The sequence below is a fragment of the Macrobrachium rosenbergii genome, chromosome 58 (assembly GCF_040412425.1).
Source record: "Macrobrachium rosenbergii isolate ZJJX-2024 chromosome 58, ASM4041242v1, whole genome shotgun sequence".
NCBI classification, from domain to species: Eukaryota; Metazoa; Arthropoda; class Malacostraca; order Decapoda; family Palaemonidae; genus Macrobrachium; species Macrobrachium rosenbergii.
The window spans coordinates 4,230,838-4,252,276 of record NC_089798.1 but is presented as its reverse complement, the minus strand read 5'-3'; the positions used below and the strand labels follow the sequence as shown (position 1 = coordinate 4,252,276).

At 38.0% G+C, this 21,439-nt stretch overlaps 1 protein-coding gene across 4 annotated transcripts in view; it reads left to right on the top strand.

Moving 5' to 3' along the window:
• Window positions 1-21,194, top strand: part of Nrx-IV (neurexin-4) — a 218,170-nt gene extending 196,976 nt beyond the window's left edge. For all 4 annotated transcript variants that reach the window (XM_067101754.1, XM_067101753.1, XM_067101756.1 and 1 more), the window contains one exon: window positions 17,176-21,194. In XM_067101754.1, coding sequence (XP_066957855.1) covers window positions 17,176-17,366 — 191 coding nt within the window. In that variant the 3' untranslated portion in view covers window positions 17,367-21,194. The remainder of the gene's footprint in view (window positions 1-17,175) is intronic.
• The last annotated feature ends 245 nt before the right edge of the window (window positions 21,195-21,439 follow it).

Sequence of the window (21,439 nt, the reverse complement as noted above, 5' to 3'; positions counted from 1 at the left end):
GAGTGGTTCTTGGTAACCTAATTTAAAGAGAGATAAATAAGCATACAATGAAATTGTATTTTACTTGTGATAATTTTGCATTTCAAGGATCATGGCAGTTTTGGGGGCAGCTGCACTGATGCCTATTAGATGATGATTTGGTTGCCCCCTACTTAAATCATAGCTCAGTGCCTGTCATGACTCTAACCAGAACTGTTTTATATAAAATTAATTTTTATTCTGTTGAGAAAAAATATAAGAAATGCCAGTCCCATACTGAGCAAAAATATATCTCTATGCTGTATGTTGAAACAAATTTTCAATGACATGCAGTTCTTAATTTTTTGCTTCATGCATCTTTGCTTATCTATTTAGTATCACAGTTGATGGCCTTTGTATTTATATACTTGTTATGCAGTACTCAGGTTATTGGCCAAGGGAAGAATTGTTCTGTTTTTGTCGCTGTTGTTAATATTACTGTTAACCCCCGGTATCTGCAGGGGATAGGGACCACAACCACCCTTGAATCGCTAAAGTCTGCAAATACTTGACATCCCCCTCACCACAACCACCCTCGAATCGCTAAAGTCTGCGAATACTTGACATCCCCCTCTAAAAACATTTATAACTGCCTATTTCAGTAGTTCAAACACCAAAGACACCCTTTAAAAATGTTTATAAATGCCTATTTTAATAGTTCAGACACCAAATGTATACAGGCAGTCCCCGGTTATCGGAGGGGTTCTGTTCCTGACAGCGTGACGATAACTGAAAATCGCTGCTAACCGAAAATTGGCAATAATAGCAGTGATTCCTGATTATCGGTGCTGATAACTGGTGATCAGCGCCCTGATAACCAGTTATCAGCGATTATAAGCGATGATAACCGGGAATCGGTGTTGAAAATCCAGTTATCGTCGTCGCTTGACAAGCGCCGTAAAACCGGATCGCCGATAACCGATGCTGCCAATAACCGGGGACTGCCTGTACCTTAAACTATCGTCCTACACCAAATATACCTTCAACTATCATAGTAAAACACTTTAATATAATTTCAAAGTCATCTTATAATGTTACCCTTAAAATATATGGCTTACAGCTAAGAGTTAAAACTAATCAAGTTCTCCCTATATTCAGGCACAGCCATTTTCTCTCATACAGTATTGAAGCTGTCCCATTCTTTTTTAACAGCACATAGGGGAAACACTAGGAATTCACAGGTACTGTACAGTAACTAAATATTGATTATGCATTAAAAAAATTACATTTTATTGATATTTTGCTGTTTACATTAATATTAATTTATGAAAATTAGTAAATAATATTTTTTCATAAAATTACATAATTAGTGAATATTTCTTGACAAAAAAATTGACGAATTACTGAATTTTCCGTGAATAATTTGGGGATATGTTCCACAGAAAAATCTGTGAATAGATGAAGCCCTGAATCCTGAACCGTGAATAGGCGGATGTGAACTGTATTAACAAATACTACAATTTTTAATCAACTAGTTTGATTAGTCACCACTACCCATTTCATTTTGACCATTTTTTTGCCAGATTTCTAATTATATTAATTTGCTCTTTGACTAAGGATGCAAGATTAACAGAGGTTGAATGCTAACATTGATTTCTAAATACTGTACAGCATGTTATCTCTATCCAGACTCATTATTACCCAAGTTGTACATCATCATAGTTTTTATATCAACTTCTAGTAATTTCTCCCCAGTTTCCTCTGTCTCAGTGCATTTTCTGCTTGAACTCACACCACGTGTAAGGTTTTCATCTGTCCTCCTTTGTGATTTCCTGGGCCTACTGACAAGTCTTTGTCTCGCTACTTTTACTTGCCAGCCACGGCCTTGGCAATGGAATGCCATAAAGTGGCTGACAGTGATACAAAAACTGAGAAGAATGAAAAGACAGGGAATACTAACCTTGATTTCTCCCACTGTCAAGTTACTGTAGGGTGCAATTATTCTCACTGTAGGGTGCAATTATTCTCAGATAATGATTAACTACCATATATACTCTTGTAATATTCGACTTGCCATGTAATGTTTGACCTCCATTTTGTACTGCATATATTAGGATTTTAGCATATACCCCATGTAGTGTTCGAGTTTTGATTCTGGCAATAAGCTTAGGCTACGTTTCTATATATTTGGAATCAAAACATGATGGTAGCCTTGGCTATGTTAGCAGTCACTACTGTAACCTAGTCTAAGATTTTGACATCTAAAAATTGAGTTAAACTAAGAAGCTAAAAGCTTAGAATATTCCTATAAAATGTATAAAAAAATCAGTATATACTCATTTCAAATAATTAAAATTAACTATAATAAACAAAATGAAAAAAAACTTCCAACCTTCATTGTTTACAATTGTTTTGTCATAACTACCAAAAGCTTGCTAAGCAACCACTGTAACTAGTGAACAGTATAATCATCATACTTTTCTATTTTATGATCTCTCTTCAACCACTAAAACTAGTGAACCGTATAATAACCATTCGTTTCTGTTCTTTAATCTCTTTACCCAATTCCACTGTTCTTTTAACTCCATTGCCCTGTTACAGTTTCTTATATCAAAAGTTTTCATAAGTGAAGAGAAATTAGTGGATGAAATACAAATGGCGGCTAATACTTGTTTACGTTCGGGAAATATAGGCTACACTTATTATAGCCTAGAACACCCATAAATATGGAAATAACATAACAATAATAAAAGATTCTCAGATAAGTAAAACAGTATTTATATTTATTGTCTTTATTCTACAAAAAAAAAAATAGTTCATCAACTTCTGTGGAAGGAAATAGTACTTTGTTGACTTCCGTTGTTAGGAAATCCAAAGCCTAGGCTTAACCTAGTCCCAAAATCTAGCACTTTTCCAAAACTATACCTCTCATGCAATGTTTGACCCCAAAATTGTAGGCCATAAAATTGGTCTTTAATTATCGAACATTACATGAGTATATACGGTACATTTACTTAACAAATAATAACAGTAGTCCACAAAGAGTTATACAATTGGCACTTAACAAATAATAACAGTAGTCCACAAAGAGTTATACAATTGGCACGTGTTAAAACGTATGAAATGAAATTATAAATATTCGATGGTGCCGTAGAGTGTTTCGATAAAAATCCCTCGTTTTGTCACACGTGGAGCACAGACTGTATTTGCATAGGATATGAGTGCCATGAGAGGTCTGTGGCTCTGTTAACTACCTGGGCCTGCTACGCCCCTTACTCCTCTTTCTTCTTGATTTCCTCTGCCCTTTAGGCTGACATCTCCCATCTGGGATCTGGGCATGCAGCTCCACAGGAGGCTGAGAAGATTCTTGGGCCAGGTTTGGGCCTGCAGTGCAACTACCCTTGGGACCTAGACCTGGATTGATTGTGGGCGTTACGTCCACTGGCAAAACGGGCACCGAGTTGGACACTGCCTCAGCTGCTGCATCAACCTGGGTAGTGGTGGCTCTTTGTGTGGCATGATATCCACATCAGTGACCAGCTGCGAAGAAGAGTTGGCTGTAGACACGAGAGGTTTGCAGGTTACAAGGATCAACTCGGGCATGGGTTGCAAGGCCACATCGGGGGATGAACTAACGCTGTGATCAGGGGAATCTGGAGGAGACCCAACTAAATCTTGGGCTGGCTCTCAGCCAGACACTGGTAGTGGGGCCAGACCTGCAGACAAGGGGGTTGTTGGATTGGGATCCCCAGAGGGAGATCAGCAGTGTGCACTAACACTGGCACTAAGGCAGGTGCAGGCACAGGATTTGGAGAAGAGATGTCAGTGGCCTCGGGGCCCAGAGTGCCGGACTTCATGTTGGTACATTTTGCAAAGAAACAGGATCTGGCTCTGGTGTGGGCTCAACGACCAGACTGGGCAGAGCACTACACTGGCCAGGTACATGCACTGGCAGTGGCTCAACAGCAGGGCTGGAGTGATCATCAGCTCCTGACGGAGACTCAGTAGGGGCAGGACCCGTGGAAGGCCCGCGAAGGGTCTCAAGAGAGAGATCCTGTCCTGGGAGAAGTTCATAGTCTCCTGGAATCTTGGTGGCTACTCCCAATGTACAAATCCTACTTTTGCGGGGCTGATTGACCCTTATGAGGGAGACTTGAGTGCCAGTGTCTTTAAATTACAGAGACCTGTTGAGTGCAAGGACAACGGCAGTTTTCTTTCCAAGGCAATCCTTGAAATTCAGGGAATGCTTGTACAGTAATACCCTGAACTTGCTCGATTCGAGTTGCGCGAATTCATAGACAAGCGAATTTTTCATTGGAACCTAACTAACTGTCATACATGAGTTTTTTACAAACACACGAATACTGAGAAACCTTGCAAAAATGTTTATGTTTAAATTTTTTATGTAATTATAAGTTTTCAAGCTTTTATGTGTAAATTAAATAACATCTGATAATAAAAGTAATAATTTCTCTCTCTCTCTCTCTCTTTTATGGAGAGAATTTTTATGGTACATGTACAGGCAGTCCCCGGTTAACGGCAATCCAGTTTTATGGCGCTAGTCTAGCAATGAAAATCGGCAATTTTTGGCGCCAAAAATCACCGATTTCCACTTATCGTCCACCGATAATTGGGTATTGGCACCAATACATACCTAACAGAGGCTCTGTTAACTGAAAATCGGTGCTTTTTGGCGCCAATAAGCCCCAAAATTTGCCGTAAAAGCGCGAAAATCGCCAATTTTTTGTTAGCGGCAATTTTCGGTTATCAAATCTTCAGAACAGAACCCCGCTGATAACGAGGACTGCCTGTATCATGCAATCGTGAACATTCCACATCTTTAGCTCCTAGCCTCCAGCGCTGGCCACTTGCATCCTAGTGGTGGGCATAATCAGTTACTGGATTCGATCACTAATTAGAGAATAAGAACACATTGTTCTACACTATTAGAGTTGGATTTGCTTTAATACTTTAATGCTAAAACTGCTTTTTGACATGTTATCTCTAATTTTAGAACATACACACACATGTGATCTTAAAATGCATACATGCCTGAACATTTTAAATGCTAATGTTGTTTCATACATTTTTACACGTTTTTATGCCCAGCTACCAGAAATTGCTATAAAGATATAAAAAAAGTACAATAGTTAGTATTCAATTACTAACCAATAATTTTTCATGAAAATACAGTAATTGGTAACCATGATTACCAAAATCAGTGAAATGCCCACCATTAGCCTCCACCCGTCTCCTGCTTCCTCCCGCCACCATGCACACAGGAGCGACCTCCCCCTGCCTCCCGGGCACACAGCACCTGGTGCCAGCTCATGTCCACCTGGTGCCAATTCTCTCCTGCAACTAGGCCTCTTATATTATCCACTTGCTCCCACGCCTGGCTCCCTCGCTTCCTTCCCATGCCTTTGCCAGCCTTTATTTCAATTATCATGAATTTAACCATTGTAACAGTGAAGTGTTGTGCAGTGGAGGAGGTGGCTACTTGTCCCCCGATACTCATAGACAAAGGTCCCTTTCCCGCTCCCCTGCACTAGGGAGAAGACATACTGGAGGTTCAAGGGAGGTTGGGGAGTTTACACACAGGTAGTTGCCCCCTCAGTCGTGCCTGTTTCTGGTCCCAGGTATCGACAAGACAGCCATTGGAAAGGCGTCTTACTGGGTGTGTAGTGGAGAAGGTGGCTATCTGGCCCCTCGGATCTCTTAGACCTAAAGTCACTGTCCCACTCCACCTCACTAGGGAGAAGATATACTGGCAGTCCAAGGGAGTCCTAGGGGGTTGCTGTCGATAGTTGCCCCCTCAGTCGAACCTGTAATCTGTTTCCAGGTGTCGGCAGACAGCCACTGAAAAGGTTTCTTGGTGGAGGTGCAGTGTTAGACAGCCACTGAAAAGGTGTCTTGTTGGAGGTGTAGTCTTAGTCAGCCACTGAAAAGGTGTCTTGATGGAGGTGTAGTCTTAGTCAGCCACTGAAAAGGTGTCTTGATGGAGGTGTAGTCTTAGTCAGCCACTGGAAAGGTGTCTTGATGGAGATGTCCAAAGAGACGGGATAAGGTGTCTTTACTCTTGGAAACAACTGTCTTCTTCTTTCTTAAAGCCCATGAGCTCCTCAAGTTGACGCTTAGTCAGGGCTAAAGCAGTCTTCCTGAGCTGATGAAGAAGGAAGAGGCTCCAAGCGTCCTACCTTTGGTGCCGAACACTCCATAGTTGGCACCGAGTGCCCAGAAGTTCGTGCCAAGCAGTCAGGTGCAGAAGTCTGAAGCGGTGAAGTGGGCGCCAAGCAAGCCGAAGAGTGTGCTTAGCAGGAGATGGGTGCTTATTTGAGGCATCTTGTCACTTGGAGACCAAAATCGGGCACTCACAGATCTTCATCACCTCTTCCTCAGAACACAACCATCGTCGCAGAGTCCTCTGTTTTTGTTTTCAGCCTCAACTCTCGGAATTTTCTAGATTTTTTCCCTCTGCCAAGAGGGTTTTCAGACAGTCCACAAGTTTATTTAGCTTGGAAAGTGAATGTACCTCTAGGGACACTGTTGTCCACCATCATTAGTCAGGATTACACATCATAGGAGAGTGTTACTTTTTCATCTAGTTCCGAGGTTTCCAGTGCAGATAAGCACTGTAATGTGTTTCTGTTTCATCACGCAGTTACAGTTGCCATTCTCTGCTTCCTATCAAGAGGTAGGGAGGCTAGCTTCATCTCTCAGCCTTCGTACATTTTCGTTGTGGTTCCTCTGTCACTCCTTCGGTCTGACTTCACACATGGATTCAACTTCCAGTCTTCTGGCACCAACCACCGAGCATCAGGCTCTGATTCCCAAATGCCCTTCCCCTCTTCCAGAGCGCTTGGCACCATTGGTGCTCGGCTTCCACCGCTGAGCATGTAACACCCACTCATGGGCTAGTTTTTTTTTTTTTTTTTTTTTTTATTTAGAGGATTGTGTTTGACTTACAGAATTGGTCACAGCCTGGTTTTGGACTACTAAGGGATTCGGAGCCAATGAAACATGGTTTTTCGGCAACACCTTTTTATCAAAGCATCAGAGAAAGGCAAAGGTTGGCAAGTGTATATTTTATAACCCTACCTAATTTTTGCAAGTATTATTTAGTTCGTAAGTTTGATAGTTTTGATATTTATAGAGTAAAATGAAGTTGCCAATGCTGGAACCGAGAAAATCACAGACAAGGATCCTAAAACACTTTGTGACAAACATAATATGATGTCATGAGGCTCCTCCCATCCACCAGGTAGGAGGTGAATGGATATGCTTACACGATCTAAGCTTCAACAAATTCGATATGGCCAGCAGGATATGGAGTTGTCCCCATGGTTGCAAAACTGCATTTGTGCTGTGGCTTGCCACCTTATATACAAGCGAGAAGACCCATGGCAAAATTTACTATAGTGTGAATAGGTAATTATTTCAATGGGGGTAATAGTTACTGGGCCACCCCAAAAGTGAGGGCAGGAGCTGTTAGACAATCCCGTAGTACTGGAAGTCACACAATATCCATGAGAGCCTGGAAGTTGGAACCAGTCATCATTGCCATCACTAGTGACGATGAGGACGGGGATGATGACCTCTTCTTCGAGAGTGATGAAGACATTTTGTAAATAAATTATGTTATAGTGTTAGATGTTTTATTTGTACATCTAAAACATATTTATTAAAATGCAATGATTATAACAATATGTTCCTCATTCAAACTGATTTCAATATATTTTCCTTTCTATGCATATCAATATGAATCGTGTTACATTTGATTCATATTAAGTAGGTAAATAATAGCCTGCCCTCAAAATCTTGACTCCTACCATTGCCTTTTATTTGCAGTGATCATACGAGTGCTATTAAGGGTGCCGTATGATACAAAAGAAAAAGAAAAATAGCAGCGGGTTACATTAACTGAAATAAACAATGATTTTGACCTTTACACCTCTAACAATTGAGGGAAATGAGGTATCATTACTTTTCATTTGAATTCTACTTCTAGTGACTACTCCTGACTTGCTGCAAATAGAAGGCTATAGTGTCGAAACCTGAGGTAAAATAAAACGGATTGTCTTTTTGTATTCCTGCCCTGAATAGATGTAGATCTAACAAATGAGTTATAGACTGGTTTGTTATGTGGATGAATTACATATATTGAATTATTTGTAAAGTAGAAACAATACGGATATCAAGAAAATGGAGGAATTCCAAGCTAACAACTTAGTCTCAACAACTGCTTTGGAATTTGCAATGAAACCTCCACAAAATAATAATTAATAATAATAATAAAATTATTGAGAATGATAATGCAATCAAGGGGGCAATGACAAATTTTGCTTGCCACCATTGATATTGCTGAAACCTAGGATGGGTACTAGTATCAATTAGTGAATATGTCATCAGCAAGTGGGCAGAGCCACAGTGAAGAGATGTTTTCCCCATATGTAAACGTCTCATCACTGTGGATGGAGCCTCATGACGTCATAGGTTAACGTCACTATTGTGTTCAAAACACTTACCTGTGATTTTGATGGCTCTGGCATAGGAAACCCACTTTTACTCTAAGTATCAGAACTATTGAACTTATGTACTAAACAATACTTGCAAAAATTAAGTAGGATTATAAAATATACACTTGCCACATTTCTCCTTTGTCCGATGCTTTGATAAAAAGATGGTGCCGAAAAACCGTGTTTCATCGGCTCTGAATCCCTTAGCCCTTAAACGCCGACTGGATGTATCATACGTCGACTAAAATTGTCTGTTGGGTGCCGAGTGGACGTACCGTACGTCGACTACAAAAAATTTCAACCTTCGGTCAACTTTGACTCGACCGAAATGGTAAAAAAACACAATTGTAACTAAAAATCTTACATTCTAGTAATATTCAATCATTTACCTTCATTTTCCAACAAATTGAAAGTCTCTAGCACAATATTTCAATTTATGGTGAATTTTTGAAAAAAACTTTTTCCTTACATCCGTGAGGTAACTCGGCCAAAATTTTCAGAAATTCTTTTGTCATTTTGTCATAATTTTGCACTGTTTTATATTAGCTGTTACATAAAGTTCTATATATGAAAATGTGTGCAATTTCATGTAAAATACAGCAAAATACAACCCATGGTTGTAGCTTTTATCAGTTTGGAAATATTTTCATATAAATCACGATAACTGCCAAAATTTCAACCTTGGTCAACTTTGACTCAACTGAAATGGTAAAAAAACGCAGTTGTAAGCTAAAAATCTTACATTCTAGTAATATTCAATCATTTACCTTCATTTTCCAACAAATTGGAAGTCTCTAGCACAATATTTCGATTTATGGTGAATTTTTGAAAAAAACTTTGTACTTACATCGTTTTATATTGTTCGTTTTATATTAGTCGTTACATAAAATTTTATATATGAAAATGTGAGCAATTTCATGTAGAATACAACAGAAAATAACTCATGGTTGTAGCTTTTATCAGTTTGGAAATATTTTCATATAAATCATGATAAATAGAAAAAATTTGACTTTCGGTCAACTTTAACTTGACCGAAATGGTTGAAAACTGCAATTGTAAGCTAAAAATCTTACATTCTACAGTAGTAATATTCAATCATTTACCTTCTTTTTCCAACAAATTGGAAGTCTCTATCACAATATTTCGATTTATGGTAAATTTAAAAAAAAAAAATTTTTTACATCCGCGCGTTACAAATTCATGCATCATTTTGTGATAATATTTTCTCTGTGTTGCTTTGATCGTTTTACAATTTGTTATATACCAAAATCATCGCAATTTAGTGTACAATACAAAGAAAAAAAAACCTGTTAGCTTTAACCGTTTTGCTCACAGCGCGATTTGTATAAAATTATATATGAAAAATTTTTTTTGCGGTCATATATTTCAATATTTATATATGTTAATGACATTTCTTTTCATTTATGATGGTTGCATACTAAAACAATGACAAAAAAAGAAGCCAAAAATGAACTCTTAATCTTAAAAACTAAAGCGTGCTGTGATTTTTTGAAAAAACTTTTTTTCCGCTCGCGCGCTACCTCTTGAGGCCACGGCATACGGGAGACGTTTTTGTAAAAAGAGGCTCGGCGTTAGAGGGTTAGTAGGCCTCTGCTTTTTGCTGTGCCTAGATTTTGGTGGATTATGGACTTTGCTGCCCTTTTTTAAGTTTGCCAGATGTAAGTTCTGTTCCACGTACAGCTCTGCATATGCTTCAGGCTGCATGAGGTACTGTCAGTCCACACAGGCCCCAAAGTCAACAGTGAGTCCGCACTTTGTATACAGTTCATGCCATGATCTTCCAACAACAAAAGAACTCTTCATTGGGCAAATCATTCAAGTATTCCGGCCGCATAAATTTTTTAGGGCTCTAAAGGTCTGGCAGTCTTATCAAGCCGTCAGAAGTGTGTCCTTCCTTCTGAGTGGGCCTTTGATACCCTGGTCTCTTGGGATCTGTGGACCTTCTAGTCCATGCAGTAGTTGCCACATACAGACCAATCCTTCTTGGTTCTCCTTGCCATGCACATTCTTATGGTGCAGGGAAACCCTGAATAAGTTTCAGGCTCATTGTAACATAACGAGGACCCTCATAGCCCTGTTCTGTTCTATGTAGAATGACTCCTGAATCTGTGATGATTGTTGGTGGACCTTCCAGGTTCCTTCGCCAACTGTTTTTCCTCCATTAACCACCCTCAAGAGATACCGCCCAAGGTGGTCCGCTCTTGCCCTAACAGGTTTCAGGCGATCCAGAGGCTTGTCAGTTGAAAGGGTTGTGAGACGTGTCGCAAAGACTGGCATGCAAACATCAATCTTTTAGCTACATCTACCAGACCAAGGGGTTGATTTTCCGTAACTATTACCTCATACACTTAATCTCCCCTTTTTAGACATCTGTGACCCAATGGCAGTTTATCTTTTTTCTTAGGAGGTAAAGGTTCTCTAGTACTCATCCATTTAGGAGCATAGAGCTATGCTTAACTCAGGTTTAAGCACAAGGACCTAGATTTATTCCTAATCTCCATCTCTCCTCAAGTCCTTTACCCATCCAAGCAAGGAAGAAATTGACTTGGATTGTTTGTTACCCTTGGGTATTTTAGCTAAGTTCAAGGCCCCATCCAAGACCTGGATATGTTCTTTCTCCTTTTAGATCGTTACGGACTCCCTTGACTTCCAGGAGCACCAGACGTCTCATGATCCTAACTCGCCTGGCCCCCAGCTCCTCTGGTGCCAGCCACAGCCCAGCGCCAGCTCATGCTCTGAGTGTTGGCCAGCTCCCGAACTCCGAGCCTGACGGGTGCCCTGCTCCTCTGGCAGCAGGCCAAATCATGCTCCGAGTGTCCACCAGCTTCCAAGCTCCTAGCTCACCTGGCACCCAGCTGCTCTGGTGCCAGCTCATGCTCTGAGTGTCTGCCAGCTCCTGAACTCCTAGCTCATCTGGCGCCCTGCTCTTCTGGCACCAGCCACAACCTGGCGCCAACTCCTGCTCCGAGTGTCCACCAGCTCCCAACCCCCTAGCTTGCCAGGCACCCAGCTCGTCTGGCTCCAGTTCTTGCTACAAGGGCCCAGTAGCGCTCCCCAGCTCGGAATTAGTATAGAGAGCTCTCTGTCCAGTTGGAGTTTTTCAGAAATTCCCTGAGCTGAACCAGAAATCAGACCATCCATAACCTGGGGAGTTATGGCAAGAACCCATCTCTCCCTCTGTCTAATTGTGTTGTCCTCCATCTTATATGGACTTCATTTTTGAGACTCAGTTTTTTTGGAGTGCATTTTGCCTACCTTGAAGCGAAGCTAAGGACGTCAGAACAGCTTCTACCTACTTAGCTTTCAGACGCTATATGCTCTTTATGTCCATTCTACTGTTGACCTACCGGAAGTGTAAGCTATCTTTGCTTCTGACTATTTTTATGAAAGCTTAGCATCAAAATTTCCAACATCGTGAGACCATTTTTAGTGACTGGCATGGCATCACGGAAGTAAGCACAGGATGTTCTCCTACTATCTCTTCACCTTTTCAGTAAGGTGCTGAGTTTGGAGAGCCAGGGGGCACAATGTACCTGGAGCACCTACCCACTCTCGGTGGTTGGGTTGTGGTTTTATTTCAGTTTAGGTGTCAGTGTTAGCTGGTTGTTTTTATTTTGGAACTGTGCCCAGGGCAAGGGCGGGCACCTATCATGCTGTGCTACCCATCGGAGCACTTCCCTGGCTGCAAAGTTCCCCCTGAGTGGGAGGTGATCCTTGGCTATACCACCATGCCACTATAAGTTAAGATGATCACCAACCAGAGGCAATATCCACCTGCAGTAGTCCTCTTAATGGATAGGAAACAACGAACATTGTTTTCAGTGCTAGCAACTTTCCATTTCAAATTCATTACATGACAATGTTTTGGAGTAGAATACATCCATGATCCCACCTTCTATCATTTTGGAATTAGCTATGTAATTACTGGGTAAGTCACCTATATAAAAGTGACATTTTTATAATAAAATAAGTTTCATATAAACTTAACCAGTAATTACATGATCGGAGCCCTCCTTCCTCCCCTCTGATGGACATTAGGCATAAAACAGAATGAGGTGGTTAGCTAAGTCGTTCCTAGTATTGCCGTCATGGGCCGGTACTGTGCACCTACACAGCAATCGAAATGCTACCCGTGAAATTTGAATTTAGGCTGCCGTACGTGGAAAACTAATAGCTATGTAATTACTGGTATAAGTATATGTAAAACTTTACTATAAAAATGCAATTTTTACTTGCCAGCCATGACCTTGGCAACGGAATGCTATAAAATGGCTGGCAGTAATACAAAAACAGAGAAAAATGATAATACAAAAACTGAAAAGAATGAAAAGACAGGGAGTATTAATCTTGATTTTTCCCTTCGTCAAGTTACTGTAAGGCGGAATTGTACTCGGTTTAATGATAAACTACATTTACTTAACAAATAATAACAATAGTCCACAAAGAGTTATACAATTGGCACACGTGCTAATTGAAATGAAATTATAAATATTCGGCGGTGCCGTAGAGAGGTAAAAATCCCTTGTTTCTTCACATGTGGAGCACAGATGGTTAATGGTGTAAGATCTGAGATGGTCTTACTTCACACAATAAAAGCATCCCTCTGAAAGGGAGAGGTGTTGAATTAACTATATGAACAGCATGCATTAAAGCCCTAAATACACCCGAATGCTTTAAGATTGCTCTAACCAATTGGGCGGCACATGGACGGCACAGCCAGGAAAAAGATGCCTCGGTATCACTTTCAAATCTTGAAATTAACTAAGCATGCAAATGGTGGGAGGCTTTGGCATCGAAAAGAGGAATGGGGTCCAAGATGGGACACATAGTGACAAAGGGAGAGAGAGAGAGATACACATGGGAGACCACGGGGGAATTTGGGAAGGTTTCTGGATAAAAAGTAAGAAGAATAGAGGATAATCTTAAGGAAAAAGGGCCGCCGAATTCCCGTGTATGTTTTAGACTTGCCTTGGGTATCCAAAGTGATCACTTCTTTATGAGCTGGGGTCGCAGAATTGGTGTCACATGACACGAGGCAAATGGCGGCCTCTGTGAGGTAGAGCAGGAATAGGCGTCCACTTGAAATGGCCCCTAGTAGCAGAATGCATGTCCTCCCTGGGCCATGCTTCTTTGGATGGGACAAGGATTGCCTCAGGGCAACTTTCACAAGATGGCAGCGGCTGGGCATGCCACTCCCATTAAGCCTAAAAGATACAGAAACATGGCAGCACAGAGAGTGGGTAAAAGGAGGGGTTATTGAGAGAGAGAGGAATGCTGGTTTGGACGCCATTGCACTCCGGTCAGCCAACTTGTGTGAATTCGGTCACTAGGTTAAGCCCAGTGTCCCTAAGACTACTTCCATATTGACTGCTTTCGTGACCAATTTCTCCTCCTCCTGTCTTGTCAGCGTCCAAAAATATCTGTATCTTTTAAGTTGTAGCTTACTTTCCAACCATTAGATACCCATATCTCCGCTATTGCTTCATTCATAACATTATCATCTTCCTACTGCATTCTGGCCATGAATTGTAGCATTCCATATTCACACCTCTTCAGGCAGCCTCCGTATTTTCTGTCATTTGAGCCGGGCTGCAGCTACTTTTTTCTATCTCTTTCAGTTCCATTCCAGTTTTCTTCAGGTAGCAAAGTTGCTACTACCCTTCTGGTTTTTACTTAAGACCTGTCCTGGTCACAGCATGGTTCTCCACTTCTCTCTCTTCCTGTTTCTCTTCTGCATTTTGGGTTTTCATACTCAATGGCTATTTTGTAATGCTGAGTGTCTCTTGTGACACCCTTGTCACATTTTGTACATAGTACAGAGTTCACCTTCCACACCTTTCCTATGGAATCCAAATGGAAATTTACCAGACTACACATTTTCATTTGCTTCCTTTGCATTCACCATAAGCTTTGTTTTGATTTTGTTAATTTTCAGTCATCTGTTCTCCATTCTGCTTTTCCACCTTTTAGAAATTTCTGCAACCACTTTTTGTAGATATTACTGTTAACTGCAAGAGTAGGTCAGGGATAAGGGCTCTTCCCCTTGAAGTGTAACTGATATATCCAAAGAAAAATAATTTTGCATACACTGATAAAATTTTTGTTTGTCCATCAAACCAGAAGTGACAGCTTCATCAACAGTATCATTGTGCCAGTATCAAAGGGTTTAGAAACTTAGATTGTAAAAACTAACACACCTAGATTTGGTGCAGAGACTGGAAATATACATAGTAAAGAAAATAATGAACTAAAGTTTTTATGAAATAATAAAAAGCTAACACACCTAGATGTGGCACAGAGAATGAAACATACAAATTAGAGAAATTTTCACTAAAAATATTTACTAAAGTTTTTTCATATAATGAAGAACTAAACACCTAGATTTGGCACAGAGAACAGAAATATACACAGTAAAGGAAATGTGCCAAAGTTTTATGAATTAATAGAAAGCTAACATTTATATTTGACATGGAAAATGGAATTATACACAGTAAGGCAAAAAATGCAGCAATGTTTTATGAATTTAAAATACTAACTCCTAGATTTGCCACAGAGAATGAAAATGCACATGGTATAAAACACGATGCACCAAAGTTTTTACAAACCATTAAAACGGACAAACCTAGATTTGGTAAGGACTGGAAATATACACAGCAAAGAATAATTTACAGAAAGGCTCCGCTTCTGCTCATTCACTTAACAAGAGAGATGTTAAAGACTAAAAATATTTTAAATAACCAGAGTCAAAATGCAACCCAAGAACTGTATGTTTTTAATTCATCATGGTTATATTTAAGTCTGCAAACCATGATATCCCTTTGTCTCCCTCAAGCAACTTTTCTAATCTCATCAGAGTTTTTATTAACCTTTTATGTCAAACTTTTCTTTATGTATATATGCAGTGATCAGTACCTCTTGTGACAGCAATTATCTCATGTGATATGCAGCACATGGTTCAGTCCCACACCTTGCTCCCAGTATTTTTGTAGCTGCCTCATTATAGAGAATGAGCTTTCAGATGTGTGATGAACCCTAATTGACTTTTTTTTTTTTCATTTTAATAGTTTTCTCAGCCTTTCCTGTGGCACCTTTTCCAATATTTTCACAGCATTTCAAGCATGTTGTGTTCTCCAATAATTTCCAGTGTACTGCTGTGTTCTCCAATAACCCCAGTGTACTGCAACCCCTATGTAATTAAATAATTTTTTCTCCATGCTTTTAGTCTTATCTCTTCCTTAATTGGAGTTTCAGATTAGAAGTTAAAAACCTCTCAAAACTTCATGTTCTCTATTTGTCTCTCTTCTCATGCCAGTGTCAGAATGTGTTCAAAATTATGCTATTACTCTGTAATTTCCTTCTCAACAATTTGTTTTCATCTGTTATGTGCTTTGCCGTTTTCACATTTTTCCATCTTTCTGTGCCAGTTTACTATCTTCAACATTTTAATTTTTTCCTTTGGTGAGTTAAGATTCATTCCTCTCTTCCTAATTGTCATCTTTGCCCTGTCACCCATCAGTTTGCTTGCCTTTTCTAATTGTATATATCTCTATTCTCTCCCCTGCTTGTCTTCTGCCAGAGCTTAAAGGCTCTTTTATTTTGAACTGCCTTTTATGCATCCTCGTTCCGAGGCTAGGTCTCTATGTATCCTCTCCCTAGAGTAATGCTGCACACCTTTGTAGCTTTTGTGTGCATTTATTAGTAATTTGTAGTGAAATCTTTTTGATGACATTTCTAAATACTTTTGTACCCCCTTTTTTTGTTCAATTTTTGGTGTGTATACAGGGTATATTTTTTTATCTTGGTGTGTATACAGGGTATATTTTTTTAACTTTCTCCTTCCTCATTTTTCCGTTCTTCATCATCAAATCAGCTCACAGTAATCTACATTATATGGCCTAACAGTTTAGACCTTTTCCACTCTTGTATTTGATGAACTTCTCTCTGGGCTTCCTAAATACTGGTGTAGCAGCCTTAATCATAAGCTCTTATAGAATTCCTGGACTTCTACCTCCTGTGGTTTTTCTGTTCAAAGCTCTATACCCATCACTTTCTCAAAATCATTCTTCAATTCCTGTGTGGCCACTCGGGTCTACTGCTACCAGTATACCCTCTGACTTGGCTCTTCTGTCATTGTATCTTATATAAGCTTTCCCTGAATTTTTTATTTTTTCTTCTTTTGATTTGTTCCATATCTGTTGCATCATCCTTGACCACTATACTTAGTCCATTCATATTTCCTTGTTGCCACGCCACCAGAATTTGTATTTCTACATGTTAATATGAATTGCTTTTGTGCTTGTTCCTTATGCTTTACTTCCTCTACGTAACAAATATCTTCATTTCTTCTGCTTAGTGGTCCATTTCCCTGTTTTTTCCTTCCATTGCTTCAACGGTAATCATGATCATTATCAGGTCTTAAATCAGAAATAAAGGCCACAAGTGTGGATTATAAGATTTTGATGAAGTCTTGTCAGTAGGATCCCATCTAAGATATTACTGTCATTGCTAAAGATGACTGTATTTGCCAACACTTAACAACCACAAGGGAAAATGTGGTTGATAAAAACTTTAGTTGGTTGATAAAAACTTGAGTTGATTTTAGTTTTTGCTTGATATATACTTTTATCATAGCAGAATCTGAGATATGGTTATAAAAACTTATTTGGAATTTTTGTTTCAGGAGTTTTGGCAATCCTTTTCATTGCATTGCTGTGCATGGGGTTCTTGATTGGGAGATACATGGCCCGTCACAAAGGTGATTACCGCACTCATGAGGCTGATGGCGCAGACAGTGCACCAGATGCAGATTGGGCTGTACAGCATTCTATGACAGGGCATCAAGTTAAAAAGAATATGGAAATGTACATTTAATAGTTTGCTGGCTAAACAGAAGAAAGGATTTCATCCCAACATCATTTTACATTGCCTGGAACCATAGTCACATATCTCATCTAGAATTTCAGGGAAAGCAGGAGAAGCAGAATCTTGCAGAAGTGAACCTCTCTTCATGATGTATATTTTATAAAGGACATTTTATGTATAAAGAAAGAGGTACAATGTATAGTGTAATATCTATGTAATATTTTTGCCAATTTATTGTACAGTATCCTGCCAGCCAATTTTTAGTAGTATTGCCTGTTTGATTATATAAATCCTAACCCATTTTTTCAGTGATCTTATGCTGCAGTGATGTATGTAATATTTAGTTGTACTGTGACATAATTTAAGCATCTTTGTTTACTATTGTTAGAACTCATATGGTTTCATAAAAGAATTTGAAATAATACACCCATATTTTTATGGTGTTAGATATTCACATATGTATTTACACAGATACCAGTCTTGTTTGTAGTAAGTAGTAACACACTACTCTAGTTTTCATTACCTTGAGGAGCAAATCCTCTAAATCCCAACAGTACAGTATTACACTGTATTTGAAATGTTAAAATGGAGGTTGTGAATCTCATGATACAAAACATTTTCATTCTGGTGAGTGAAGATAAACAACATAAGTCAGCTTAATTGCAGTTATCATAATTTTGTTGTGGTAATGAATAATTTAAGGGAATAAATTTTTATGGTTTAAAATGTGCTGTAAGCATGTAGCAAACAAGGCAGCTTGTCATAATTTTGTGGTAATGTGCTGAATTTAGACATGGATGAAGTAAATGGGTTCATGTGTTTTAATATGCTGGAAGAAAGGTGTATGTACTTGAAAAATGCTTGTTCTACTGATACACTTTTGTATGGTTTTAATGTTATTAAAATAAAATTTCTAAACAATGTGCAATGAGAAAATGGTTAGCTATTTTACTGAATGGCAGTCATAGTTCAGCAGTATAATGAAATTTAGTCTACTTTATTAGGATTTATTAGGATTGTCTTTGTAGTAGAATAGCCTGCATGAGTACTAGGTATCTACACTCCTGTAGTTTGAGAAACATAAGGCATGTTTGCATAAAGATTTTAATAATTTACAAAATTCTTTGTAAATCATTTTTTAGCTTATTTTTATTGAGTATTATTACAATATTTTTGTTGCATTGTCATTCCTCTTAACAAGCTAATGATAGTTATCTTTATATATGTGAGGAACACTTGTAAGTTATGGGTAAGCAAGTTATCCAGGCTGTTTATGTAATGATTTAGGTTATTATAAGTGATACCAAAGCAATTTTGTTTGAATTACATTTTTGATGAATTACTGCTTAGAAATTATGTGTTACTTGTTTGTTTGGGAGGATCATAATTTTATTTGAAAAGGGTTTTTGACATTCTTCTCATAGGTTAATACTTCAATATGAAATTTTATTATGATTTCGTGCTAAGTGTATTACTGAAATAAGCATCCAAATTAAGTAGACTACTAAAGCTAGTTGTAAAGTTGTAGCCAGATAATAAAATTGTATGATTTGGATATTGAAGAATGGAATAAATTGGACTGCTGTATGGGCAAATTATTAGTTTCATAAAATAAACACACTGTTTCTAAAGTTGCTTCCCTGCTGTATAGTTAAGCAAAAAAATTATGACCTTATGAATGAGAATTTAAAACATTTTTATTTAAAAAATATGAACCAAGATTATCATAGTAAAGGAAAGAAGACTGGTCATTTTTCTCAGTCAGTATTTGCCAATATTAGTGGCTGCAACAGTAGTAATTCTGTTATACATTTTCTGTTCTGTGATCATATGACATACAAGAATAGTTTTGACAGTCACAAAGTTAAGCCAAAGAGGATGAGGATTTATTACATAAATTTATACGATTCCAATACTGTACTGTACTTAAAAAGGCAGTTTTATTCAAAGAAGTTTAGCATTTTTTTTTTTTAAATTATCGGAAGTACTAGAAAATTACAAAATGTTATGTACTTAAAACTTATTGTGTAAAATAATTTTTTAATAATGTAGTATGAATTTAACAGTAAATGGATTCAAAGGTTATTTCTTTACCTTGTAGGGCAGATAACTATCATACATTAATAATTAGGGGAACATTTGTTGCTCCAAAAATTTTCAGTAGCAGGGATCACAAAGTTATGCAGGAACCTTCATAAGTAGCCATTGTTGCAAGATTTATTTTAAAACTTCTAAGCAGAAGGTGAACTTTTTTAAAAGTACACTAGGACACTTGTAGGTAAATTTCTATCTTGTTATGTAATCGGCTGAAATAATGGCCTCCTTTTACATATAGGCATGACTTTCAGGAAAGTATTTTTATTCTTGGCCTTTAGTTACAGATACTTTCCCAAAAAAAGAATGAATTTGGTTTTAGGTGTTGTTAAATAATTGTTGTGTAACTTGTGCCAACGTCATTTGTTAAAGAAATGCAAGTTTTTTATTAAGTAAAGTCCAGCATTGTGTGGCATGTATTAAGTCAAGCTGTATACTTTTTTACAGGTTATATCTTAGTATTGTGACCAGTGAATTTCATTCAGACATGAAATTTGGTAGAACTGCAAGCATTATGTTTTATTTTTCAAATTACTGCTCATTTTTCTGTTGATTGCTCAAGTGTTTTTTTTTATTAATTTAATTTTGACTTGCCTTTATTTCCATCTCAGTAAATGGTAGTTGTATTCTCTCTTACCTGATTAAGTATAAGCAAAAGCTTTATTAGATATTAGTACTGGCAATTTTTTCTTTTCACAAAAATTTCTGTTGACATAATCTTCTGTACAATTAATATAGAGGACTATATCTTGAGAACAGTATTATTTTGCATAAACCTTACTTACTGAGAAGAGTAGCTTATTTTTCTGTAGCAGTGGGTGAGGAGGTATACTGTAAGCTATATTAACAGTAGGTAAGTGTCCAGATAATCAATTTGATTATGAAAATTTATATTTTATTGTTGTTGGCCAAGTCAAGATTTTAAGAAATATAAAATTGATATTGGGAATACTGTACCATTCTTTCAGAATCTCAAAATATAAGCAACTCTCCAGTATTTTGAAATGGGCAGAATTTAACTTAAGCAGTATGGCCTCCTTTTGACTAATATATTCAAATTCATCTAAATTGCTAGTCTAGGGTGGGGTTGATCTTTTCCATCTGTGAGCAGCAGTTACGATTTAAATATTGTATGGAAAACTTCCATGTTTGTTTTATGTATAGAGTTTTGTAGCCACATCCGTCCTTCATTCTGCCTCTCTATTGTAAAATTTTTCAAGATCTGCTTTTAGTTTTGATAGATTGTATTCTGTGTGTATTTGTTGTTTTTATTGATGAGGTCTTAAATTCCATTCAGTTCACTTTTTGTATCTTTTTAGAATTTATTTATTTTCCTTTCCTTCAACTTTGTACATTGTACTCTTCTCTTCTCTTGTCTTTTGTAGTCTTTATTCCTACAGCGTCATGCAGGAAGGCAGAAGACATAAACAGTGAAAAGGAGGATTTAAAATGGTGTTTTTAAACTTTTCTTTACAAGCTCATTAGTTAATTATTTTTTAATAGTGTGATCAGTCATTATACTGGTCCATAAAGTGGCTGTGTGCAGTCAAGAAATTTGTGAAAATGTGAGACTATTCCCTGTCATAGAAATCAGTGTGGGAACCTTGCCAGACAGTGAAGTTTATCACAAAGTCCACTTTTTACCAATGCATAGCTGCTTATCGATTTGACCATATATTATGTATAAATGGTGTATGTATGTTTGCATTCTGTATTACTTTAGATAATATATTTTATACCATAGGTGGTTTTTTTCATTTACCTCTGTAACTATTACAAACTACTGGTTTTTATGTGGAAGAGAGCCATATAATGTCAATATTCTGCCACTGGAGTTATATTTATGTTAACTTTCAGTCTGTAGTATAATGTGTCCATATGCTTTTCAAACTTGTTACTTTCACTAATGTACTCAACACTTCTTGTTGAGTACTGTACCCATTAGCCACATGAAGGTTGTGGTTGTGATGAACTCTGCTTGATTCCTG